The sequence below is a fragment of the Mesoplodon bidens genome (genome assembly GCF_964165515.1).
Source record: "Mesoplodon bidens genome assembly, chromosome: 2".
In the NCBI taxonomy this organism is placed as follows: domain Eukaryota; kingdom Metazoa; phylum Chordata; class Mammalia; order Artiodactyla; family Ziphiidae; genus Mesoplodon; species Mesoplodon bidens.
Window position 1 is genome coordinate 28050007 of NC_138177.1, and position 27718 is coordinate 28077724.

At 37.4% G+C, this 27718-nt stretch overlaps 1 protein-coding gene across 2 annotated transcripts in view; it reads right to left on the reverse strand.

The window, feature by feature from the left end:
- Nucleotides 1-6130: 6130 nt before the first annotated feature.
- F5 (coagulation factor V) overlaps nt 6131-27718 on the reverse strand; it is an 89895-nt gene continuing 68307 nt past the window's right edge. The window contains exons 14-25 of one of the 2 annotated variants that reach the window (XM_081224617.1): nt 25048-25210; nt 24076-24312; nt 22972-23182; nt 21240-21419; nt 19243-19359; nt 18288-18359; nt 17353-17456; nt 16589-16744; nt 14222-14366; nt 11538-11689; nt 8450-8632; nt 6131-6730 (exon numbers count right to left, since the gene is read on the reverse strand). In XM_081224617.1, coding sequence (XP_081080743.1) covers nt 6587-6730; nt 8450-8632; nt 11538-11689; nt 14222-14366; nt 16589-16744; nt 17353-17456; nt 18288-18359; nt 19243-19359; nt 21240-21419; nt 22972-23182; nt 24076-24312; nt 25048-25210 — 1864 coding nt within the window. In that variant the 3' untranslated portion in view covers nt 6131-6586. The remainder of the gene's footprint in view (nt 6731-8449; nt 8633-11537; nt 11690-14221; nt 14367-16588; nt 16745-17352; nt 17457-18287; nt 18360-19242; nt 19360-21239; nt 21420-22971; nt 23183-24075; nt 24313-25047; nt 25211-27718) is intronic. The other variant, XM_081224618.1, reaches the window with a different exon arrangement.

Below are 27718 nucleotides of genomic sequence, written 5' to 3' on the forward strand. Positions count from 1 at the left end.
ATCAAAATTTTAGCAAACTGAATTCAACAGTACATCAGAAGGATCATACTCTGATCACATGGGATTTATTCCTGGTTTGACATATGCAAATCAAAATATGTGATATACCACATTAAAAAATTAATGATAAAAATCATATCATCTCAATACATGCAGAAAAAGTATTTGACAAAATTCAACATCCTTTCATGGTAAAAACTCTCAAGTTGGGTATAGCTGAAATGCACCTCAGCATAATACAGAGCATATCTGAGAAGCCCACAACTAATATCATACTCAATGGTGAAAAGCTGAAAACTTTTCCTTTAAGATCAGGAATAAGAAAAGGATGCCTACGTTCACCATTTCTATTCAATATATGGAAGTTATAGAGGGAGGAATTACACAAGAAAAAAATAAAAGGTATCCTAATCTGAAAGGAACATGTAAAATTGTTATTTGCAGATGATATGATCTTATATGTAGAAAATCCTAAAGGCTCAACCAAAAACCCTTTGGAATTAGTAAATGAATTCAGTAAAATTGCAGGATATGAAATCATTAAATAAAAACTAGCTGCATTTCTATACACTAACAATGAACTAGAAAAGAGAAATTAAAACAATCCCATCTATAACGGAATCAAAAAGAATAAATATTTAGGAATAAATTCTCTCAAATAAGTGAAAGATCTGTACACTGAAAAGTATAAAACATTGGGAAAAGAAATCAAAGACACAATTGAATGGAAAGATGTTTTCTATCATGGATTGCAAGAATGTATAATGTTAAAATGTCCATACTATCCAAAGCAGTCTACAGATTCAATGCAATCCCTCTAAAAATTTCAATGGCTTTTTTTCATGGAAATAGAAAAAGCAATTCTAAAATTTCTATGGATCCACAAAAGACCCTGAATTGCTACAGCAATCATAAACACAAAGAGTAAAGGTGGAGGCATCACACTTCCTGATTTCAACTATATTATAAAGCTATAGTAATCAAAACATTATGGTATTGGCATAAAAACAGACACATGGACAAATGGAACAGAATCAAAGCCCGGAAATTAACCCATGAAGATATGGTCCATTAATTTTTGACAGAGGTACCAAAAATACACAATGGGGAAAGGATAGTCTCTTCAACAAATTGTGTGAAAACTCAAAATCCACATTCAAAAGAATGAAATTGGACCTCTATCTTACACCATACACAAAAATCAACTTGAAATGTATTAAAGACTTGAATGCAAGATCTGAAATCATAAAACTTCTAAAATAAAATATATGGGATGGTTCCTTGACATTTTTCTTGGCAATGATTTTTTTGGATATGACACCCAAAGCACAGGCAACAAAAGCAAAAGTAAACAAATGGAACTTACCAAACTAAAAAAGTTCTGTACAGCAAAGGAAACCATCAGCAAAGTGCAAAGGCAACCTATGAAATGGGAGAAAATATTTGCAAACTACGTAATCAACATGAGATTAATATCCTAAATATTTCAGGAACTCATATAACTCAAGAGCAAAAACACCAAATAACTCAATTTAAAAAGGGGCAAAACCTGAAAAGACATTTTTCTAAAGATGACATACAGATGGCCAACAGGTATATGAAAAGATACTCAATGTCACTAATCACCATGACAACGCAAATCAAAACTATAAAGAGATATCACCTAACCTGTTAGAATAACTATTATCAAAAAGCTAAGAAATAACAAGTGTTGGTGAGGATGTAGAGCAAGGGAGCCCTTGTACACTGTTAGTGGGAATGTAAACTGGTACAGCCACTATGGGAAACAGTATGAAGATTCCTCAAAAAATTAGAAATGAAACTACCATATGATCCAGCAATACCACTACTGAGTATATATCCAAAGGAAAGGAAACCACTAGCTTGAAGACATATCTGCACTCCCGTGTTCCTTACAGCATTTTCACAAAAGCCAAGGTATACACTTAAAACAACTAGAGAAAGAAGAACAAACAAAACCTAAAGTCAGTGGAAGGAAAGAAATCATAAAGATCAGAGCAGAAATAAATGAAATACAAACGAAGAAAACAATGGCAAAGATCAGTAAAACTAAAAGCTGGTTCTTAGGGAAAATAAACAAAAATGATAAACCCTTAGCCAGACTCATCAAGAAAAAAAGGGAGAGGACACAAATCAATAAAATTAGAAATGAAAAAGAAGTTACAGCAGACACCACAGAAATACAAAGCATCCTAAGAGACTACTACAAGCACCTCTATGCCAATAAAATGGACAACCACGAAGAAATGGACAAATTCTTGGAAAGGTACAATTTTCCAAGAGTGAACCAGGAAGAATTAGAAAATATAAACAGACCTATCACAAGTAATGAAATTGAAACCATAATTAAAAATCTTCCAACAAACAAAAGTCCAGGACCAGATGGCTTCACAGGCAAATTCTATCAAACATCTAGAGAAGAGCTAACACCAATCCTTCTCAAACTCGTCCAATAAATTGCAGGGGAAGAAACACTCCCAAATTCATTCTATGAAGCCACCATCACCCTGATACCAAAACCACAAAAGATATCACAAAAAAAGAAAATTATAAGTCAATATCACTGATGAACACAGATGCAAAAATCCTGAACTAAATACTAGCAAACAGAATCCAACAGCACATTAAAAGGATCATACACCATGATCAAGTGGGATTTATCCCAGGGATGCAAGCATTCTTCAATATACACAAATCAATCAATGTGATACACCACATTAACAAATTAAGGAATAAAACCCATATGATCATCTCAATAGATGCAGAAAAAGCTTCTGACAAAATTCAACACCTATTTATGATAAAAACTCTCCAGAAAATGGGCATAGAGGGAACCTACCTCAACATAATAAAGGCCATATATGACAAACTCACAGCAAGCATCATTCTCAATGGTGAAAAGCTGAAAGCATTTCTGCTAAGATCAGGAACAAGACTCTCACCCTCTTATTCAACATAGTTTTGGAAGTCCTAGCCACAGCAATCCAAGAAGAAAAAGAAATAAAAGGAATACAAATTGGAAAAGAAGTAAAACTGTCACTGTTTGCCAATGACATGTTACTATACATAGAAAATCCTAAAGATGCCACCAGAAATCTACTAGAACTAATCAGTGAATTTGGTAAGGTTGTAGGATATAAAATTAATGCACAGAAATCTCTTGCATTCCTATACACTAATGATGAAATTTCTGAAAGTGAAATTAAGGAAACACTCCCATCTACCATTGCAACAAAAAGAATAAAATACCTAGGAATAAACCTAAGGAGACGAAAGACTTGTACTCAGAAAACCATAAACACTGATGAAAGAAATCAAAGATGACATAAACAATGGAGAAATATACCATGTTCTTGGATGGGAAGAATCAATATTGTAAAAATGACTATACTACCCAAAGCAATCTACAGATTCAATGCAATCCCTTTCAAACTACCAATGGCATTCTTCACAGAATTAGAATTAGAATTAGAAAAAAAAATTACAATTCATATGGAAACACAAAAGACCCCAAATAGCCAAAGCAATCTTGAGAAAGAAAAATGGAGTTGGAGGAATCAGACTCCCCAACCTCAAACTATACCACAAAGCTACAGTAATCAAGACAATATGTTACTGACACTAAAACAGAAATATAGATCAATGGTACAGGATAGAATGCCCAGAGATAAACCCACGCACATATGGGCACCTAATTTATGACAAAGGATGCAAGAACATACAATGGAGAAAAGACAGCCTCTTCAATAAGTGGTGCTGAGAAAACTGGACAGCTGCATGTAAAATAATGAAATTAGAACACTACCTAACACCATACACAAAAATAAACTCCAAATGGATTAAAGACTTAAATGTAAGACCAGACATTATAAAACTCTTAGAGGAAAACACAGGAAAAACACTCTTTGACATAAACACCAGCAAGATCTTTTTTGACCCACCTCTAGAGTAATGGAAATAAAAACTAAAATAAACAAATGGGACTTAAAAGCATTTGCACAGCAAAGGAAACCGTAAACAAGACAACAAAAAGACAACTCTCAGAATGGGAGAAGATATTTGCAAATGAAACAATGGACAAAGGATTAATCTCCAAAATATACAAACAGCTCATGGAGCTCAATATCAAAAAAAACAAACAATCCAGTTAAAAAATGGGCTGAAGACTTAAATAGACATTTCACCAAGGACGATATACAGATGGCCAAGAGGCACATGAAAAAATGCTCAACATCACTAATTATTAGAGAAATGCAAATCAAAACTACAATGAGATATCACCTCACACTGGTCAGAATGGCAATTATCAACAAATCTAGAAACAATAAATGCTGGAAAGGGTATGGTGAAAAGGGCACCCTCTTGCAGTGTTGGTAGGAATGTAAATTGATACAACCTCTATGAAAAACAGTATGGAGGTTCCTTAAAAAATGAAAAATAGAACTACCATATGACCCAGCAATCCCACTACTGGGCATATACCCTGAGAAAACCATAATTCAAAAAGAGATATGTACCACAATGTTCATTGCAGCTCTATTTACAATAGCCAGGACATGGAAGCAACCTAAGTGTCCATCGACAGATGAATGGATAAAGAAGATGTGGCACATATATACAATGGAATATTACTCATTCATAAAAAGAAACGAAATTGAGTTATTTGTAGTGAGGTGGATGGACCTAGAGACTGTTATACAGAGTGAAATAAGTCAGAAAGAGAAAAATAAATACCATATGCTAACACATATATATCTAATCTAAAAAATAAAATGGTACTGATGAACCTAGTTGCCAGGCAGGAATAAAAAGATAGACACAGAAAATGGACTTGAGGACATGGGGTGGGAGGGTGAAGCTGAGGCAAAGTGAGAGTAGCATCGACATACACGCACTACCGAATGTAAAATAGTTGGCTGGTGGGAAGCAGCAGCATACCACAGGGAGATCGGCTTGGTGCTTTACGATGACCTAGAGGGGTAGGATAAGGAGGATGGGAGGAAGGCTCAAGAGGGAGGGGATATGGGGACATGTGTATGCATATGGCTGATTTGCTTTGTTGTGCAACAGAAACTAACACAGTATTGTGAAGCAATTATACTCCAATAAAAATCTGTTAAAAAAAAAAAAGGACTGGCAGCTTCTGCTTCCTACCTCTTGAACAAACTTGCTTTTGGGAGCCTCTATTACCCTATAAGAAGTCTAGATCACTTGTTGGAGACACCAAATGAACAGACCACGTGGAGAAGCCATGCAATGAAGAGAGAATCTGAAACTACTTGGAGAGGGACAGAGGACCAGCTTTCCCAACAGTCAGTTGAGCCTCCTGATGACTCTGGCTACAGTCACTGTCTAACTGTAAACTCACTAGAGACCCCAAATGAAGCCAGCAGTAAAACCACCCAGCTGTGCCCAGTCAACCTACAGAATCATGAGAAATAATAAATTAGTGGTTGTTTTAAGCACTAAGTTTTGGAGTGGTTTGTTCCACTAAAATAGATAGCGTCACCCTATCTATTTTGATGTCACCCTAGCATCACTCTCCCCTGTGACTTAGAGGATACCAGAAGGCTTCTCAGTCTCACAATGTCTGTAAAATTATTAGATGCCAAGTTCCCAGGGAAGGGAGTGCTTGAAAGGGGAAGGGAGAGGTGGGGGCTGGGACCATAAAGAGAAAGGCACTGAGAGAGAATTTCAACTGTTTGCCACTTTGGCCAGGGGCCAGTTCTAGCAAGAACAGCTGCATTTGGGCCAAGGGTTCCAACGCTCTGTATTACAGGTATTCACTTTCCTGTAGGTGAGCCTGTGTTTTGAAACAGTGTGCCATGTACTACCAGCTAGAATGAAGCCAAGGTTACATGTTCACCCATCCCATGGTTATTTTAGATCTGTTCTATTAATGATCCCTAACCCTGAACATCAATATATGCAATCAGTCCCAAGGGAGACCAGGCCAGATTCACAAGTCCAGCGGGACCACTGAAAACATGCTTACTTGTATCTTTACTCGTGGAGGGTCAGAAAAATCATTATCATGTCAGTAAGGTAGGGTATTTTAAGCACGTGTCATTTCACATAGTAAGACTTTTTCTCTCCACTGTCAAGAAAAACAAACCATTGAGAAATACTGTTTGTTTCCTATACTCTTTAATCATAGTTTTTTTAAAGAAAAATATAGGAATGAAAGTTATCTGGGTTTATAATGGTTTAAAAGAGTAATATCTCTTTTATTAATGTGTATAGGGTTTGAGAACTATAATGAAGAATGTGAACTACATGAATATTACTTTATATAGCATTTTTAATCAGTGAAAGATAAGCCTTTTCTTGTTGGTTCTTGATATTTTCCCATCTATACTCAAATTATTGCAGAGATAATAGTCATCATCTTACTTAGTGGTTATAAGAAGTTATAAAGGTTTCACATATAAAATTTTATTCTCTGATAGAAAAAAGAGAAATAGTAGAAAAATTTTAATATTTAAAATAGCTCTAAAATACATTGTCCACTCTAAATGGTTTGATATCTTTGAGTCCCTCCTATCTTTTAGAATTATCAATTCTGTTAAATATCACAGCCAAAGAGTTCCAGGCGAAGTGCAATGCTTTGATTCCATGTTTTAGGAATGATGCGTATAAACCTGGAAATGATTGGTGGGTTGAAAAAGTTCTTCGCATGTCCGTTGATATTATTATTTCCTTCAAAAATCTGAAAGCAAAATATGAGAAAATCTTTAAGGATGGCATAATGGGCATAAAATTCTTATACCTGAAAGTAACATAATATTGTATATCAACTGTATTTCAATTTTAAAAACATAATTTTTTATCCTTTTAGTTCAAACTGTGGGCATTAATGAACACATACAACATTATCACAAAGATGATCCTCAATCAATTATGAGCTCACACTCCAGACATACCTCTTTAGTGATATCACCTCATCAGTGATCTGAGTTGAAACAGGGAAAAATAAAGAAATCTGATATGGTGCTGTGGGGCAGCCGCAAAAGCATATCTGCCTTTAGCCCCTTTGTAGCTATGTGACTTTGAGCAAATTACTTATAGTCTCTGATTATCCATTTCCTTATTGGCAAAATGGGGATAATAAATTTTACCTCATAGAAGTTGTTGTAAAGATTTTAAAGAGTATGTAAACATATGACAAGTCTTTATTAAGTGCCAGATAATGGGCACCAATAAATGGTTAGCTATTACTAACTTTTAAAATAAAATGCATCATGTATTTTTATTTATCCTTTTTGTCATATGCCCTATATCATCAACTAAATTGTGTTTTAGGTGTGTTTCTGTCATCCCCAGCAAGTTCCCCAAGATTTACACACATCAGAAGCTAAGTCACTATTTGTTTATAAAAATTATTTTTGCCCTACTATGAGGATATCTTGATACAGTGAGAAATAAACCAAACCAAACCTAACAAATAAACAACCCAGGGGTTTAGAGAGAAAGAGATTAAAATCCATTAACTGAGATTAAGTGCTGAGCCCATGATGAGCATAAATGTCCATCCCCTTCTCCTGTGTTGCCCCTCCTACTGGTTTCAGCCCAATTCCCATTCCTGGAATATTAGGTTCATCTCCTTAGCTTTGCCTCTGGTAGTATTTTAAAACCGTATAACTAGGAATTTAGGAGTATAATGGAATAGTTCATCTTGCAGGAAATTAGTCTCCTCATCAGGAAGGATAACAATTGTTTGAATAACAATATGACACAGAAAGGTATATGGCCATGGGTATGTGATCAGCCATGAATAACAAGTACATCCAAGCTAATGCTAATATGGTAGAAGGTTTTCTAGACCCCTGTTACAGACTGTATGTTTGCATCCTTCCAAAATTCATATGTTCAAACCCTAATCCTCAATGGGATGATATGAGGAGGTGGGTCCTTTGGGAGATGATTAGGGCTAGGATGGGGGTAGGGCCCTCATGGCGTCTCTGTGTGTGCACGCACCAAGGAAGGCCATATGAAAGCACAACCAGGAAGACTGCCCTCACCAAAAACCCAACCACGCTGGCACCCTCATCTAGGATTCTAGCCTCCAGAACTGTGACAAATATGTGTTTTTTGTTTGTCACCCAGTCTATGGTAATTTGTAATACAGTCCAAGCAGGCTGAGACAACCCTTTTACCATCTTTCTCAATCAGAGCTAATTAAACTTCACACCACGCCCTGCTGTTTTGTCCTCATTCTTTTATAGGTGGCTCAGTCAAAGCAGAAAGATGGTGTGCATGGTCCCTGTCCCAAGACCAGCCACTTACAGAGCCAGGACTTAGAAGACTCAAAGAGTGACGCATGTCAGTGCATGCTTATTAAATACAAAGAGCTATTTGCAAATTTGAGGTTCTGTTCTCATCATAGCAGTTTTCAAATTGTTTTCTTTTTGCCAAGATACCCCTGTACCTTGTCCACCAACGAGGATTTCTCTCTGTAAGGTTTCCATTCAACTCCCTGGTCACTGTACTGGATGGTGTAGCTCTTCACATACATTTCAGAGGACAGAGACTTGCAACCCTGTGTTACAATCGCTGTTATCTTCTTGATTTTGAGGAGATCAATTTGTAACCACTGATTGTTGTTGTTTGCCTATGAAAATGATTAGAACAATGCTTTTTTAGACCAAGATACTCAGAAATGCACTGAGCTGGAAGGATTTCTTTTCTGTCTCATCCCTGAGGATTCCCTTTCTCCTAGAATCCTTCCCTGTTCCTTCTTGTTTATTGTCAGCAGGTTTATAAACTTTTGGAATATTTCACACATTGTGCAACAGTTATTTGTTTACCTGTGTTCCTTACTCTTTGAGGGCAGGGACTTAGTTTTGTTTTCAGGTGTTCACCATGATGTATGGCACACAGAAGGTGCTCAACAAATAAATACATTTTATTTGAGAAAAAGTATTAAATTGCTAAATTACTAAATTACTAAATTAATTAATTAATTTAATACTAAAGTATTAAGTTGCTAAATTTTAAATATTTTTCTCTTAAGCAAGTTTATTTAAATGCTATGGTGATATTACTGAAGAGTTATCTGAGAAAGAATTAGATAGTATCCTCTCTCAATTTAACTTATTTTAGAAAAACCCCACTTTTCTTTCCATTGCTAATGTCCAATAGGGGAAGTAGTCCAATTTCTTCTTTTCTGATATTTCAAATAAATGTAATATCTGAGAGACCTAATAAAGCTACACCCAGGGCTGGATATGGCATAGTAGTTGTCCTGTCTCTGGCCTAACAAAATGCCTAATTTGATGATAGGCTCTTGGAGAAAGAGGATCAGAAAGACTAATTGAGTTTTAGAGTAATCTGAGATTAATTTTCATCTTTGGGAGGTTTATCATGCCCCATAGTCTCATTCAATTCATATGAAATAATGAATATTGATATATTTTCTCAACATCACTCATATGTGCATGTCTGTATGTGTATACACATATGTATGTATATGTGTATACACATATGTATGTATACGTGTAGTCACATATGTATGTGAATTAAAATGATCGTATTAGATAATTTTGGTTAATTTTGTAACACCCTCTAGTGACATCTGGTGGTGTTTTAGTGTGTCTTCAAATCAAGGTTGTACGAGTGATACAGAATGCATATAGATAGCTAGGGGAGCTTTGTAGGTATAAATTTTTTTTGGAGGCATCAAAGAGGTAGAGGCACTTCAGTCCGTGTGCATACCTGCATATGTCTGGCTTAGATCTTCCACCTCTCTAAAGAAACCCTGTACATGACATTTCATACTATTGAAGGTTAAGTGAAACAAACAGTTTTGACCTAAAATTCCAGATTTAAAATGACAGCTTTAAAAATTAAAGTTAGACTTTTATCTTTGCAGCCTTTACTATATCACAAAACTAAGAGAAAATTATATATAGAGAAAAATTGTTTTAAAGGTTGTAAAATGGAGGGTTGGATGACAAGGTTACACCATGAACAGGTCTAAAGGGGCACCTGGGAAAGAACTGGTTGATACCCTCTAACTTTTTGTTTTTGGCCGTGCTGCATGGCTTGAAGATCTTAGTTCCCCAACCAGGGATCAAACCCAGGAAACTGGCAGTGGAAGCAGAGTCCTAACCACTGGAATGCCAGGGAAGTCCCTTTATTTTAGTTATATTTATTTTATTGTATTTATATTATAGAAATTAAATCAATATAATGCTACACAACATTATTACTTTTATTACTTTAACTTCTGTGGGTCTCAGTTCCCCCCTTTGCAAAATTGCAAAATGAGGTGCTTGGGTTGCTTCAAATGGTGCAAGGAGCATAGATTTGTCTATCGGGAGAGTGGGTTCCCTGATTCCGCCACCAGGCTAACTAAAATTATTTAAACTCTTTTGCGTTTGGACTTAAAAGGAAAATCTGGACCAGATGCTTTGTAAAGCGCTTTGCCTTTCTAACATTCTGTGATTCTGTGTTTCTGTGATGGTCCAGAAATGAGTCTCAAGGCACAGACATAGTTGCCCAAGACTCTCTGTATTGGGCCCAGATAGTCTCTTCTATTTGCTCCCCTTGCATCACACCATTCCCTCCTCCTTTACCTGGTGGCCTGATTTAAGATTAGGACGTGGGATTCTATACAGAGTCCAGGGAATTGGAGTGTAGCTTCCTTAAGGGAGGGAGTTAGGAGGACAGAAAATAGGGAACCTGGATTAAGTTGATTGACTGGACTGTTCTGATTTCTGATGCCGTTCAGATTTTTCAGGTCAGTCAAATAATGAAATAAATATGAGTCAATTATTAACAGTTACCCTAGAACTAAGTTACCTTAATTACTCAATGGGCTAATATCAAGGGCAATATAACTCTCTGCGAGATGTTTACAAAACTTAGATCACAGATTTATAAACCTGGTTTTGCAGCATCTTATCAGGCTGCCAATTATCTAAAGGAATGTTACAAAGTTCTGAAAAAATGAGAACAAAAAACTTTAAATGACACTCTTAAGAAAATGAAAAATATTGCTAAATTCTGGAGAGAACAAAAAGAAGACAAGATGTTGCAAATCTAAGTCATTTATCCCTAATGGAAGTTGTCTCGATCAGGAGTTGGCAAACTACAGCCCAAGGCCAAACCTGGCCTACTGCCTGTTTTTGTAAATAAGGTTTTATTGGGACACAGCCATGTTCATGCATTTACGTATTGTTGACGGCTGCTTCCCTGCAACAATGGCAGAGTTGAGTAGTTATGACAGAGAATGTATGGCTCACAAAGGCTAAAATATTATCTGGCCCTTTGCAGAAAAATTTTGCCCACCCCTAGTCTAAATCAAGACCAAAGAGATGATAACTTCTCTCTGAGCCAAAGTTCAAGCTAAAGCTATCAAGACAACACACATCCTAGTTCTCAGACCTAGGATCATAATCTGCAGAAGCAGGAGATGATACTCTGGCTTCCCAGGGCCCCCATGTTCCCTGTAGTGAGGGCCTATGCTTTCTTCTGAAAGGCTGAGAGAATTCCATTTGCAGGGGACATTTCACCTTGGCTTGCCAGGCATTCACACGGCCCTGGGCATTAAGACGGGCACGGAAGGGTTCCCAGTAATCTCCCCACCAAGAGTTTTTAAGTGAGGAAGCTGTGATTTGCTTGTTTTCTATCTTTCCACTTTCCATACCCAGCGGTGTGGAGCATCCTGTCAAGAAAAAAGTAATGTGATTAATTATATACCACTGATATTCCTTGCATGGCATTTTGTACTTCAGAGGAGACAAGAAATAATATTACTGCTAAGTAATGACAAAAACAACCATCACAGCAATGAACATTTATTGTCCAAGTGCTAAACCCTGTTTTCAGGCTTCACATGTATTACTTAATGCTCTTAAATATCTCCATTTTACAAACGAGAAAACAAAAGCACAGCAAGAAAAAGTAACTTGACTAAAATAACACTGCTAGAAGAATCAGAAACTAGCTTTGAGCCCAGGCAGTCTGACATCAAATACCATGTTCTAAACATCTAAACTCATTTCCCTCCTTCAGTGAGTCATGGAACCTCTGTTCTTTGCTTTGAGGTAGACAATACTCCTAAAGTATCTATGTATATAAAAACATACTCTATTTCTTCTAAGAAAAGCTACAAAGAAGAAGTTATAGGGGACCTTGGTAGTCACATTTAATATTTCATTTCCAACCCTTTGAGGGCGATTCATGTGATACACCCTTTAGAATTTTGCCAAGGTATGAATTTGAATGTCACAGGCAACAAAGCTGATCTGTGAGTGTAAGAAACATATCTAGTGAGTGAGCCCAGCTGACTGCCCATCCTCATCATCTTTGTGACACTTTGTTCTTGCTAGCAAATCATGCAGACATTTTCTTGAAGTGATACCTTACTTTCTTCATGAAAAAAAGGCTTCAAAGAAGAAAGCTTACTGTTAATACTAATTATATAAACATCAAGAAAGTGAAGAGATCTTAAAAAGTAATACTTCTTGTATAGAAAATAGAGGTTTTAAATAGACTAACATTGTTGAATGTCACATTTTAGGGTAGCTTGACTCTATGACCTGAACAAACTACCAGTTACATCACATACCATATGGAAAGAAAAACAATAATGACTTATAGAGCTGTTTCAAGTTTTCCTGCCTGATCAAAATTTGTAATTTATTTTTTGATGTGGACCATTTTTTTTTTTTTTGCATTGACTTTCTCTAAATTTTTTTTTTTTTGGTGTTTATTGTGTTGATCTCTCTTTTTTTTTTAGTTTCTGCTTTATAACAAAGTGAATCAGTTATACATATACATCTGTTCCCATATCGCTTCCCTCTTGCGTCTCCCTCCCTCCCACCCTCCCTGATGTGGACCATTTTTAAAGTCTTTATTGAATTTGTTACCATACTGCTTCTGTTTTATGTTTTGGTTTTTTGGCCATGAGGCATGTGGGATCTTAACTCCCCACCAGGGATCGAACATGCACCCCCTGCATTGGAAGGCGAAGTCTTAACCACTGGACTGCCAGAGAAATCCCCCAAATTTGCATTTTATGTGGATGATGTTATATAGCATTGCTATCTGAACATTGGCAAAATGCCCATTTCCATATCCCTCATGAATATCAAGAGTTTATTGTACTGTTATCTGCTTACAAGTTTCTTATCAGCTGATAAGAAACTTACTCCAAGGTTCAGCTTTCTCCACTGTAAGCCGTGGTTTCTTCCTTCTACCCTGAGAGAAGGCACTGTAGCTCCCCAACAGATGTGCCACAGAAAGTTTTAGGTGTGCCTGTATGTGTGTGTGTGTGTGTGTGTATATATATATACACACATACATACATACATATATACATATATATTGCTTAAATATGTCTTTATTATGCCTTCCTTGTTGAAGAATATTTTTGCTGGACAGGTGTGCCTGTATATTGATCTCCCTCCCCCCTCAGCCCTTGAGCAGCTAGGTGGTGCCTAGATCAGCCAAGCCCACGGTGGATTGCTTCATTCCTTTACCCCAGACTGTGAGACAGATATTATATTTTACATGTGCTTTGAAGTGAAAAAAATTGGAAAGCACCACTTTAAGAGTCAGAGAAGAAGAATAGTTGATAAAATCCTTAAGCATTTTGTTATATATAGTAGAATTTTATTATGGCCATTTATGATTATCTAGATTTATTTATACCACAGGTCACATTACATCCCCTGAAAAATTGAAGCTTACATAGAAAAGGCTTGGATACCTACATAAAGTGTGAAACAGAATACAGAGTTCAAGCAAGGTTTCAGAAAGTTGGGCGGCAGATTTATGTTTCAAAAACATTCACTGAACACCTAATATATGCCAGTAATGTTGCTAGATACTTTTATTACATTAAAGTCTGAGTGACCTGGCTGGAAGACTTTGGAAGAGTCAGACCTAGTTTGACTCTCAGTTCTTATTGAAAATGGGCTGATGGAGGTCATTCTTCGCTAGGGCCCTTCCTTAGAGGGTCAAGGCAGTATCCATATGATCCAGGAGTTCTTCAGAGAGCCTGCCCTCTGGCTGGTAGAACCAGTCTCAGTCTAGATCACAATGAGAGTTTACCTGAGTGGAACCTCTGTTTCACAAAGGTTTTTCTAGGAGCCTAAGTGAAGAGAACTAAAAATTCTACCCATTCTCCCATACCCCCCGAATCTTGATTTTCTGAGTGGCAGCTAGAAAACAATGCATCTGTGTTCCTTACCGTTAACCTCGCAACCTTGCAGCTCCAGTCGAAGGGCAGGTTTGTTATAGGATTTAGTTGGAGAGATTCTAATATATCTAGCCACAACAGGTGGGTCAAACTGATTCTCTTTTATTGTAGAGGCATCTGAATTGCCATTAAAATACTAGAGGAAGAGAGGAAAATTTAGTTATATAACAATTCTCTATAAAGTGATTTTATAATAAAATTTTCATCCAATTTAATATTGTAATATTAAGTTTTCATGTAGCCTGAATCAAATTAATTTGGTCTTAAAAGATAACTGGGAATACTTCCTCTTCAGGAAGATGGTATAAGTACAACTGAAAACATAAAAAGACTCTGAAAGGTGGAGAAAAGGCAGACTAGCTAGGGTTCTCAGGACCCAAGAACAATACAGTGGTGAGTCCCCTGGGTTTTCTTTTTACTGCATATACAGACTTATAAGTAAAGAAGCCAGGAACCAGAAAACACGAATAGGTGCAGACAAAAAAAAAAAAAAAAAAGCCAGCAAAAGCCTTCTTTCTCTAGCCTCAGGACCAGAAAAGAGCAGTCTAACAAGACAGAAAACTTTTAGATAACAATTTTTCTACTTCAAGCCAAACATCATAGAATAGAAAACACTGTGGCCCCTTCCCTACCCACAGCAACAAAGGCCAACTGGGGAGCCTAGACTTCCATGCTCATGAGACTGTAAGGAGGTACCCCAACACCCTGACTGGGGTTGTGTCAGAGAAAGCCAAATAGAGACCCAGGATCTTCATCTCTTCCAGCTTCTAATAAGGCTCCCACTCCTGCAGGGTCAGTGGATACCATCCCATCCCCACCCCCAGCAGCAAAGAGGAGGGGTCCCAGCTCAGGTATCAACAGAGGAGGCCAAGTAGGGAATGGAATTTGACCTCTACCTGGCAGTAAAGAGGCTGTGCCCCATCCCATTTCCCTGCCAGAACAGTGTCAGGAAGAGCCAACTAAAACAAAAGAGCGGACATCACGAATATTGAAAACAGAAAAGCAATAGATAACAACAGTGAAACAAAGGGCTAGTTATTCGAAAAGATTTTTAAAAATTGGCAAATCTCTATCAAGACTGACAAAGCAAAAAGAGAAGAGTTGCAAAATATCAATATCATAAATGAAATAGGAAATATCACTACAGACCCTGCAGACATCAAAAGGATAATAAGAGAATACTACAAACAACCCTTACACATAAATTTAACAACTTAGAGGAAATGGACCAATTGACTGAAAAAACACAAACTATCCAAATTCACCCCATATGAAATAGGTAATTTGAAGAGCCTGTAACTATTAAAGAAATTGAATTTGTAATTTTAAAATTCCCAGAAAACAAATCTCCAGGTCCACCTGGTTTTGCTGGTGAATTATACCAGATGTTTAAAGAATTAACACCAATACTAGATTATCTCTTCCAGAAAACAGAATAGAAGAGCACACTACCTAATTTATTTTATGAAGCTAGTATTACTCTGATATTAAAACAAAAAAGACAGTATAAACAAATAAATTACACACAAATATCCCTCATGAACATAGATGCAAAAATCTTTAAGCTATGGACTTGAACTGCAATTTGTGTACTGTCTCCAATACTGATTGGTAAGAACCATAATTTAAGATTTTCATGGTCTATTCTAAGGTATAGTACAAATAATTTATTATTAGAAATAGCTAAATGATAATATTGAAGATAGTAACATAGTAAATGATTTACAGAAAAAATGAAACTGATTCAAGGTTATCAGTGTAATAATGGTGGGCTGACTCCTTGCATTCAGATAGCTTTCTTTGAAGAGGGGGGTGAGGGAGAAGGGGAAGAATTAGGGCTGGTATAATTGGGTCATTGGGAATAAACAGGCTGAGCCCCTGGACAATCCAACAGGGGAAAGTCACTCCTCAGTCATGACAGCAAAAAAAAAATGTGAGAATTACACTGCCTCAGAGCATTACTGGTATTAACACTACTATCTCCTTCAGTTACACTGAAATAAAGAACAAAATAAAATGTAAGAGTTAGTAAAATCAAAACTCTTGGTGGACAGTTTTTAGCATGAGTTCTTTAAGGCACAAGACCAGATATTCTACCCTACTGCATATCATCTGCCAATCTGAGAAGTCTGGGTATTTAGTTTGATTATAAAGAGATTTTTTTTTCAAGTTTTATGAAGTTTTGAAATTTCAGAAGTCCAGCTTATCCCTTTAATTTGTAATATATAGACACGTCATTTTACCACTTTCCTCCATAAGACACTAAGAAAGCCATTTGTATTTATAACACCCAGAAAGGTATTTTTTAAAAAGATATAGTAACCCTAGGCTCTGGAAGAAACAACAATGCACACAGACCATCATGTTCCTAGTGCTGTTCCCTTTGAAGATCCGCCAGTTTGTCCGGTCAGAGCTGTAAGCCACAAAGAACTCGGTGGTGTAGTAGGGCTTCAGGTAGTGTTTGGCACCTTGGGTCTGGATCCCTGTGAACAGGACTTCCCTTCGCATGTCTACCTGCAATATAGAAAAGCCATTAAGCAGAACCATCCTTGTCAACAAGTCACACACTGCCTTAATTCATTGTACAACTAACCTTCTTTAGAAAAAAGAACCAACACCTAACAAACTAAAAAAATGGCTAGGGGCAATCCGTATTTGAGCACAGGGTACCTGAACTTGAATCCAAACTCAACCACTAACTAGTGTATGTGACATTGGGAAGTTAGTTAATCCCTCTGTGCATTAGGTTTTTTTTAATCTGTAAAATGGGATATTACTAGAAATAACCTCATAGCGTTCATTTTGAGTATGGAAAGTACTTAGAATGGTGCCTAGCACCTAGTAATTTTCATTTCCCCTAACAACATTGCAAGAACAACAAGAAGAAATTATTAAATCACTGTCATTTTTATTATTACAGGGAATCCCCTGGCAGGCCAATGGTTAAGACTCTGCACTTGCACTACTGAGGGCCTGGGTTCAATCCCTGGTCAGGGAACTAATATCCCACAAGCCGTGCAGCGCTGCCAAAAAACAAAAACAAAAACAAAACCCCCCACATTTTTACTATTACAGTAGCAGTAAATATTATCAGGTTAATATATCAGGTTAATAAGATATACCTGGATCCAAGGTTTAGGGTTAAATTCTGTTGAAAGTTTTTCTGCGATCCAAGCATTATATGATCCACCATTGTTTAGTCTTGCTAATTTGGGTTCCCAATAACCTAAATCCAAAGGAAGAAAAAAATTTATTCTGAATTAAAAAAAAAAACAAAACACCATACAGCTAGCAATTTCTCAAGTGAGTTTAGTCCCAGTGGAAAACCAGATTCCTAAAGGAACTTCTGTTGCAATTAGGGGACCAGGTAGTTGACACGGGCCTCAGCTACTAAATCAGTCCCTGATTATGAAATCTTGGTTTTAGGCTTGTGCTTGGACAGCTGTCAACTACCACCCAACCCCTTAACTGCATATAGGTCATATTTATTTTTTCTCAGTTATGTTGATGTGGTTTCTGCCTAGTGTGCCTGCCTAACAGAAAAACATGGGAGGAATTTATGGGAGCCTCATGATCCCTTACAATTGATCTTTTGATGTTGGGAAGAGTTTGAGGCAGAGAGAGGAAACTTAGGAGGAGTTCCTGACGCACAGTGGGTGAACAAAAAGTTTCTTGAACAGATGCATGGTTGGTGCAGCAAAGGGCTCTATTAATGGGGACTGTAATACCTGGCCTATAAGACCCTGTGAATCTGGCTAGAATATTTCACAGGTTAGTTCCACTGACATCTTACATTCTACAAAAAACAGAGTAATGAGTAATTTCTGCTTAGAAAATACATATAACAAAGTAAAATTTCCACGGTTAGAGATTATACCTCTAGTGGGTCAGTAATTAGATATTTTACTGCTGTTTTACTATGTTGTGGTAGAGAAAAGCCTAGAGAGGAGCAATGGCCCATGGATTCAATAGGCAGCGTTGTCATGTACAGTTTTGCAGGCCGTATACAGCACAATTGTGGGAGGCGTCTTCTACAGGCTGTGATGCTACTACTTACCCCAAAACTCAGAAGCCTTGATCTGTGAGTCAGCTATGAGACCAGTGCTTAGTCCCATTGGCATTTTACAGTCTAAAAAAAAATAGAACAATGAATAGTTTTTGCTTAGAAAGTACATATAATAAAGTAAAATCTCTATGGCTATAGATTATACATCTAGTGGGTCAGTAATTAGATGTTTTCACCTACCTGTGTGGCACTGACTTAAATATGTCTGAACATAAAATCGTAAATGTACTAGCAAGAACTGGTTCTTTAATAGAAATTAAAATTAGTGACGCCCTAGTGGAAAACAACTTATCCTGAAGTGCAAATACTTTTTAAATTGATTTCCATCTGTTTGTATCTTAAAATAAGCCATTTTACAATATTAAGTAATATCCCTCATAAGACTATGTTCTCAAAAGTTGACCTGAAAGTTACAATGTTATTTATATACTGATCAAAGAAGGGAATACTAGCCACTGAACTATCTGGATGTTGACACAGTGCTTGGTACTCAACAGATGCTTAATAAATGCTGGCTTGCTGGCTGGCTGGCTGGTTGGATGGACAGACGGATGGACAGATGGAAACTGTGTTTCTCGAATACTGAAATGCCAAGTTCAGTGACTATCTCGGTCACAGTTGAATTCCTGGTTTCTCTCCCCTCCTCTACTCTGGGAGTCTGGAGAATTTCTTACGTTCACTTCCCCATGGATCACAAATCATGAAGGTGGATGCTTTATATTGGTTCCTCAAATGAGAGGAATGCCTTTGGTTTGAACCATTTGGCTTAAAACTGATGTTTGCAGTATAGTCAGACTATAGGTCAGAATAAAATAAATTACTGCTACAGATTATGCCTCTGTTATGTCAGAGTTCTCAGAGTTGAATATTTCCAATCTAAAAATTGGTAATACTCTAGGGACAGGCACTCTCCTGCTAAAACAATAATGTGGCTCTTGGATGATACCTCTGTCTGTGATGAGAAATGGTGTTTGCATCCCTGCTCTCTGGTTTTCTCCAACTTCTGTGTCTAGGAGCCACCAGCCAGGTTTTGATGCCTTCATTTCAAGAGTTTTAAATGAACCTAAAAGAGGGAGTAAAGGACAACATTGCATACACAAAGATTAACAGGTTAACGTTGGTTGACCACTACCAAAGAATCCTAAAATCCCTGAATTGCAAGTGGTTTAGAATATAACTTAAGAGTTACCCATTTCTCTTTAGGCAGGACTACAGGTGTAACAAAGAGATCAAAACAACAATGACAACACACACACAAACTTACTAAAAATAAATTGCCCTGGGACTTTAAAAAATCTCCAACACCCCTTACTAGAAAGAAACTTTCATTTATCTAAATATAATGTTACAAGTTAACCCATATATAATACAGCTTATCAAAGCAACCTTGAATGATGTCGTTGGGCCTCAAAAGTACTGTACATGTTTCCTTTCTCTTTCTTCATTTCTCTAGTTTTTCTTTTTTATCTGAGAAAATTAAAATAAAACATCCTTCCCCCATGTTTCAATTTTTCTATAAAGTTTACATTTTAGAGAGAGATGTACAAAAATTGTTTCAGAAAATCACTGAAAGAATGAGATTTCTGAAACATCTGAGTATCCATTCTGGTATTTAACATTACCTACCACCAGTTAATACTTAAATTCTGCTGACTATAATACGTGACCATTTCCTAGATTGTGAGTAAAAAGTAACAGCTGATGGTCATTCTCCTCAAACACGCTAAAAAAGACCTCCAGCTTTCTACTCTCTAATGCAGATATTAGGTATAAAGATTTAGGTGGGTCAGTGAACCCCAGCTTCTCACACGCAGGCTCATGGAAAGGATGACTTGATCTGGTAACACTTGGTGAAAAGTTAGGAGTGAGTTTGACCTAATCCTTTCTGCCCCTGATTTTAACAGAGTGTGTCTTTATAGCTTTGTTAATGAGAAACTGGTATGTTTCAAACAAACGGACCCTCTTTACCCCATCCTTAACTAAATCGGGCCTGTTTGTACTTGGGTGCCTACATCTGAGGCTGATTCACACAGCAACCTCCCCACCCAAAGTCCTGTCAAAGGACTGCCCTGACTAGCTTCTCAGATAGCATTTATGGAAGGTAGGCTGCTTGTTAAAAATGCAAAAATATGTTAAAAATCCTGGGCCCCTGCCCAAGTTCTATCAGATCAAAGTCTCTGAGAGCAAAATCTCCCCTTAGCATCTGCGTTTTAACCAGCTTTGTAAATTTGTATCATGCCCACTGCAGTTTGAGGATTAATGCCATCTAGCACTTACACCTCCACTCACACACCTACAATACACACCTACAAACAATTCACTGGCACATAAAAATCCTTTTTGATGATTGTAGTTTGTTTAAACCTTATCATTATTTTGCATATGAAAAGCTTTAAATACCTTTATTATTCTTTAGCTTTTATAATCATTAAAAAATATATTTTTCCCCTCATGAGTCAGTTTAAGATTCAGATTCCTACAGTCACTTGCCCAAAGATATCAGGGTGATAGAGTGAGGAGTAGAATTCAAGAACCCCGAAATCCTGGTAAGTTTCTGATCTCCACCCAACAGAAAGCTTTAGCTGCCTGAACCTCATGGGATTCATTTTGTAATCTGCTTTAGACCTGGCCTGCGTGACACGTCATGGCTTGGAAGAATCTGCACTCGACAGAGCATCTCTGTAGAAGAAAGCTGGGCTGCACATTTAGTCTGTGTGGTGCTACAAACCGTGCAGACATTTAGCTGACTCTCCTGTATTCTGCATGCAGGTTTAGAATATGGCTTTGCCCAGGATCCATGCCAGAGCCCATGCTTTAACCCCTTTGGAAGGAGATACACAAGGAGGGAATAAGGAAGAGTTACAGATGCTAAGATTGTCTGCTCTCGCCAGACAAAAGAGGTCCCTGCTCTCAGGGACCTCTTTTCATTGCTGAGATCTTTACCAGGCAGAAGAGGCCAGACCCCTAACTGGTGCTGTTGAGTGCCATTTTCCAGCAAGGTCTGGCCATGAAAGTGAACCACATGAATGTCCCGGGAGCCGCCTACATTCAGCAGGTGCAACCTCACCCACTCTTGCTCGTACATTCTCAGGCCAGGCAAGTTGTAGATCATCCCATTAATGGCTGAAAGGACAGAGAGTTGGAATCAATCAAAAATCTGTGTACATCAGGAAAGAGGAAATATGAGGCCTCCCACTCACCACCCATCTTCTTTATTACTCTGCATGCCCAATCCCACCCAGACATAGTAAGGGGCCCCCCTATATGTCATAATATCAGTAAGAGGCTGAAACAGAGCCACCTTTTCCTTCTCACACCAGCCTACTGCAGAAGTGTAGGTGAGTACCCTTTCCAAGCAGTTTATCACTCTTTTCCCCAGATTTACACTTTTCCTGTTCTGTGCTTTATCCATTTATTCTTTATATTTATAGTATGAATTTTCCTAGGCTACAAAAAGGGTAAGGACTAATGTGGGAAGATAAATGAACTCTAGTCTTTAGAGGAAAGAGGGTAAGTGAGGGGATATGCAGTGTATCACCCTAAGGCCTCCTAAATTCAGAGATAGTTCTTAACCTTGTGTGATAAGCAGAGTCCAGAGGGTGGGGTTTTGGAGCAGACTGTAAATCATATTGTTTCCTTTCCTCTAGGCCAAAGTGTTTTTACAGGTGAGATCAGATTGTATTCCACACTTACAGAAGTTTAATAAGGAAAATAAGCTAAAAAAGGGTAGCCTGAGTATATAAGTGGGGTGGGAGAGGGAGCATAGACCGACTTAGCCTTGATGGACTGGCTGGGGAGAGGAGGTGGCAGTGAACTGGATATTGCTTATAATGTCTTTTCTTTTCTTTTCTTTTTTTTTTTTTTATTCCTGAAGCCATAGCAGCTTTCTGCTTTCCTATTACACTGAATAACTGACCCATCACCCAAAGCACAGGACCTTCCTGATCAGAAGTCTCATAGAAATCACCTCCATTTATCAAACTCTGAAAACAGGGTCTTCATTTGTCTTCTGATCCCTAAGTCATTCTATTTGTTGTTCACCAAATCCTAAATTCTGCCTTTCTCTAAAACTGTAGTTCCGTTGCCAATTTACAGACAAAGTTCCTGAATGGACTTCAGAGGTGATATGCTTTCCCCTCTTTTCCCACCCAAATGCTTTCTCGGCACTCTTCTTCCATTAGCTGGCTACACAGTTTCCTGTATCATTTTCTCCACATATGCTTTGGGTGCCACCTGGGAACTGCTGAGAGCTACAAATATTACAGTCATTCTTATTTTGAAAGTACGTGTGGGCGATCACTTCTACATAAATAATTGATCTTTTAGAGATCAAGAAACAGTTTTATTAACTGTTTAAGTTACAGAATAACGCTAATTCCTTTCCAATTTTTGTTACCAACTGAAGCACACTGGCTTTTTTGTTGGTTTGCTTGGGTTGATTTTGCAGCAGCCTTGTGCCTATCTTTTAGATTTCAGACTTTGTATACTCTATTTCACCTGCAGTGTCACCTGCCAGGTTACATCAGCCCTCTTAGACATTTAAGGACCTGGTGTCAGTTAGAGCTCCTGGTTCCACAGAAGCATCTCATGTCTAATTTTGGGAAGACCTATGGGCAGGAATCACTATCACCCAGTGATTAGGTTCAGAGACTAGATCAAAGTCAGAGGAAAATACCATGAAACTCATGGGAGTTTTTTACTTCTGAGGATGTGCGTCTCCAAGACCTCGTGGGCTTCTTTTCATAGTACCAGCTCTTCTTTTCATCAAAGACCATAAAAAGTAGGACAAATTCTCTCATGTCCACAGGCATGTTGGTCTCCTTATGAAGTGTTCCTTTTCGGCAGATCAGAAGGGGTCCTATCAAGCCTGAATGAATATCTTTTTCCTGGAAGACAGTAAGAGCAAATTGCATGTATTATCTCTTTCTCAAGATTTTCTTTGCCCTTCTGACAATCACTGATCATATTGAAAAGGAGATCTTCTCAGAGGCTCTGAATTTGAAGATTATAAATGAATAGCTTAATAAGCCTGGATATTGATCATCTAATTCTGTGATGCTCATAGTCCCTTCCTCTGATTAATCCTTTGTTTTGACATGGTAGTAATGATAATAATGATGATAATAATAGTGATACTATTATAAATACTATTTATTGAGCATCTACTATGTTAAATATTTTGCCTATAGTATCTTATTTAATTCTGACAACAATCCTATATGGTAAAAAATAAATTCATTTATTGAACAAATATTACCAAGTGCCTACTATATATGCTATATACTGTTACCTCATTTTTAACTTTGGAAACTGAGGCTGAGAGAGCTCAAGTAACTTTCCTCGGGCTACACAGTCAGTGACAGGATAGGAATTGAAATCTAAGTCTATGCTCTCTACCATGCTCAAAATGAGGGAATCTTGATTTTGTAGTTCTTTTATTAAAAAAAAAGAAAAAGAAAAAAAAGGCAAAAGAAAGCTAGTACTTGTTCAAGGAAATTGCAGATAAACATCTTCTTCTGTAAAGGTAGTCACTCTAACTAGGGCCAACCTTTTAAGTATTCCTCTGAATACTTTCCACTGAACAAATGCTTCTCACTGTCATCTGAAGCTCTGCATGGAGAGTCCCTGATTACGGTAGCTGTCGACTGTTGACCATGATCCTTACACATTCCTCATGGAAAGACAGATATTTACTGAGAAATAATTGTGACACTTCCATTTGATGGACGCAGTTTATAAGTTTGGGGAAATGACAAAAACTTTCGATGGCTATGCTTACCGGGTTCACTGCCGAGTAGTAGGCCCAAGCCCGACAGGCAGAGCCAGGATTTTCTGGCCCTGATCGCTCAGTGGCGTGCCATACATATGTATAAGTGCTGTTGGGCTGAACAGCATTGTCTTCCTTAAACCATTCAGGAGAGTCATCTTCGTAAGTCTTTCCCTCTGATGATTTTTCATAGGAAAGCCCATGGGCATGAAGAGAATATGGTCTGGATGCTAAGTTTTTAAAACGAACCTAAAAAAAAGAATGATTCACAAATGTATTTAAGTTTAATAAAGCCCCAAAAATGTCAGCATTATGGGTCAAAGTGGATGGCTATTAAATTGAACCTAAGATATATTGAATGCTTAGAATTGCAAAGTAACTTTCGTATATTACTTCATCTAACTTCACAACCATCCTATGAGATAGGATCTAAATAGTTTACTCCAGAAACACCAAAACAGGTTTGTTTTTAGGCTCAAAGCAAAAGTGTTGACATTATCTACAAATGAAATGATACAGATTTGAAAATGAATGAGTCTTGGGTTTTACTCACAATAAGGTTTCAACCTACTGGCGTATAGAGAGACTGCACATGTGAATGCAAGTTAAAAATCTGGAGACAAAAGGTGCTGTAAACAAAGTATGAATGGGATTAGGTGGGAATGCCTGGGAGAAGCAATTCAGTTGAATGTTTAGGAGAGGTTGGGGGAATTAAAGAAAGTTTCTTAGGAGAAATGGAATTGGCCCGTATAGAATGAACAGGAGCTTAGCAGAAGGAGAAATAAAATTATGAGATCTTTTTTTTTTTTCCTTGAAGAGTGACAAGTTACTTGGTAAGCAGTCTTTGAAAAGAAATGTAGTTATTTGTTAATTTTGAAAAGTAAATAAGCCACCATAGCTCTCTTGCCACTTTCATCTCTACAACCCTCTGGTGCTTGTGGAAATTCCTCTGATGATCTTAACAATGATCAAAAGATGACTTACTTGGATAACATCATCCACTTCAGCTCTAATGATAGGACCAAGTATGCCAAGATGCTCTTCATACTCTCCCCGAGGATCAAGCTTGTTAAAAGTGCTATCAAGGTACTTTCGAAAAACTACTTTCTTGTATATGGTGTCCTTTGAAACATCATCAGTGTCTTCACTGAAATGATACCAATAGCATTTGTTTAAAAGAACAAGTTAAAGACCATTCAAGAATTTAGGAAATTATCTCTGTTTCTGAATATAGTATATAGAGAAGATATTTGATAAATATTTGATGAACAAATGAATTAAAATATAAATAACTAAAACCACAAGCCAGTAAATATCCTTCAATTCCCAGCTCATACATCATTTCTTGGTATCTCCTCCTATGATCCTTCAGACTGGGTCAAATCTCTAGCATTCCTTACATTTCTATACTATTACTATAGTATATATAGTAAATCCCTGTAGTATTCTTATAATATTTCTATAGTATATATAGTAAATTATATATCATTTATTCATGAGATTATCTATTAATATCTGACTCTACCACTAGAGTGAAAGCCCCGTGAGGTTAGGGATTGTGCCTAGTTTGCTTATAATTTTTATTTCTAGTGCCTAGCAAGTTATCTGGCACATAGTAAGCAGATATTTATTTAATGTATTAATGAATGATAAATATAATCATATATTAACATAGCAGATTTTAATATCAAAAGCAGACAAAGCCATGTGATGGGACAGTGCCAGGACAGACAGATGATAAGAATCGGTTGATTTAGAGGGCCACCCCTGTAAAGGTCACTGGATGGATGAGTGTTTTATACTCTGAAAGTAGCCACTCTTCCCACATTTGCTTTTGCTAAATCATAGTATTCCTCATGTAGTTCACCAGCTCAGTCTGGAGCTAGAGCACATCATATTTTCCTACTGACTCTTAAATTTCCCAGGAGTCTGGGAAACAGGCCAAAAGCTCATCCCTCAGTCTCACAGTATTTGCTACACAACATGAGCCATCCACAGAGAATCCCATTCTGCCTTCCTTCTAGCCTGTCTACCGGATTAACCCCATTCTTCCAGACTCTAAACATAACATACAGTCTCACAGAACACATGGGGAGGAGCAAAACAATTTTGCCATAAAAATGGGTTGCATATCTGGAATGGGACATAGGATTTTGAAGGAACTAGTTCCATCCCTTTACACTCTGGAAAACCTTATTCCCTCAGTAACTTGCTTAGAAATCCCTAGATAAACTATTTATTCTCATATAGTAATGGGTACTACATCTAAATAGGAAGTCAAGGGAGAAAGTCTCTTAAACTAACAGAATTCTAATATGGAAATGTCAGGCATCAGATTAATGAAATAACTTCTGTAAGTCACGCCATGCATTGTGTTTGTTTACTCTAGTAGCACTTTGGTTTTAACTTTAGTAGTGTAACAGTTAGCTTTTGTAAAAGCTGTGGGCTATATTTGGACACTTTACACATGGTCCCCATGATATCCCTGAGGATCTGTAGTTGCTTCTTGTCCCCCTTTCTCTATATTGTCATCCCAGAATATAGAACCCAGACCAATATGGCTTTCCACACTTGAGCAAAATTAAATTAAAAATTATCTTTTAAAAATGCATGTGGCTCCCTTAAAAACTCTCTGTTGTAAGTCAGGCCACTTACAAAATTGCATCAACTCATTCAACTCTATGGTTGAAGAGTGGCTGGAACCCTAAAATATTAGAGCTGCAGCAGATCTTGGGGGCCACTTCGTGTAACTCCTTCATTAAAAAGACTGCAAGTAACAAGGTTCGGGAAAGGAACTGACATATTCCAGTAAACTAGGAATGGCTTAAAGCTTTTGAAGGGTTTCTCATTGCTCTTTGAAAAACATCAAAATTCTTCCCAGGGCTCACAAAGCCTAGTGGCATCTGATCTCTGCAGAGCTAGCCAAACACTTTCCTAGCACCCACCCTCTTCTTGAGTTCCAGCTACAGGTCTTCAGCTTCAGGACTTCCTCCTTCCTCAGGGCCTTCATCATGCTGTTCTCTCTGTCTAGAATGCTCTGCCCTCTCTACCTCCTGTTCATCTTCAGATCTCAGCTCAAATGCCGCTTCTCCAGAGCCAGGCTCCCCAGTTCTCATATCTCCATATATCACCTTTCCTTATTGGTCTTTATCATGGTTAATTTTTACACTTATTTATGTGAGCACTTGGTTCATATCTTCCTGCCCAACTAGACATAAGTTCCGTCAGGGCAGGAGTCCTGTGTTTATATTCTCTTTTATAGTCTCAGCACTTAGCACAATGCCTAGGAGAGAATAAGTACTCATTAAAGAGTTATTGACTGTGTGAGTCTATAAACCAAGTTAAAACAAAAGTTTAAATCAAGATAAATCATTATGTAATGAATGGCTCAGTTGAGGGTATAAACTTGCTTTTTGTTTCTAAGCTACTTTATACCCTTGGCCTCTGCTACTGGAATCTTATGGAATTTGAATTAATCTTCACCAAGATGCTATATACTTTATATCGATCAGTAAACAATTTAAAATGTCTTTGTTAAATAAGTAATTGCAAAAGGAGATTCTACATCACAAATTTGGATTTGAAGCCAACTTCAATGAAATCATATTGATTAGCCTGTAGCTATGGATAGGTTGGGCTCTGCATTGGAGCAAGT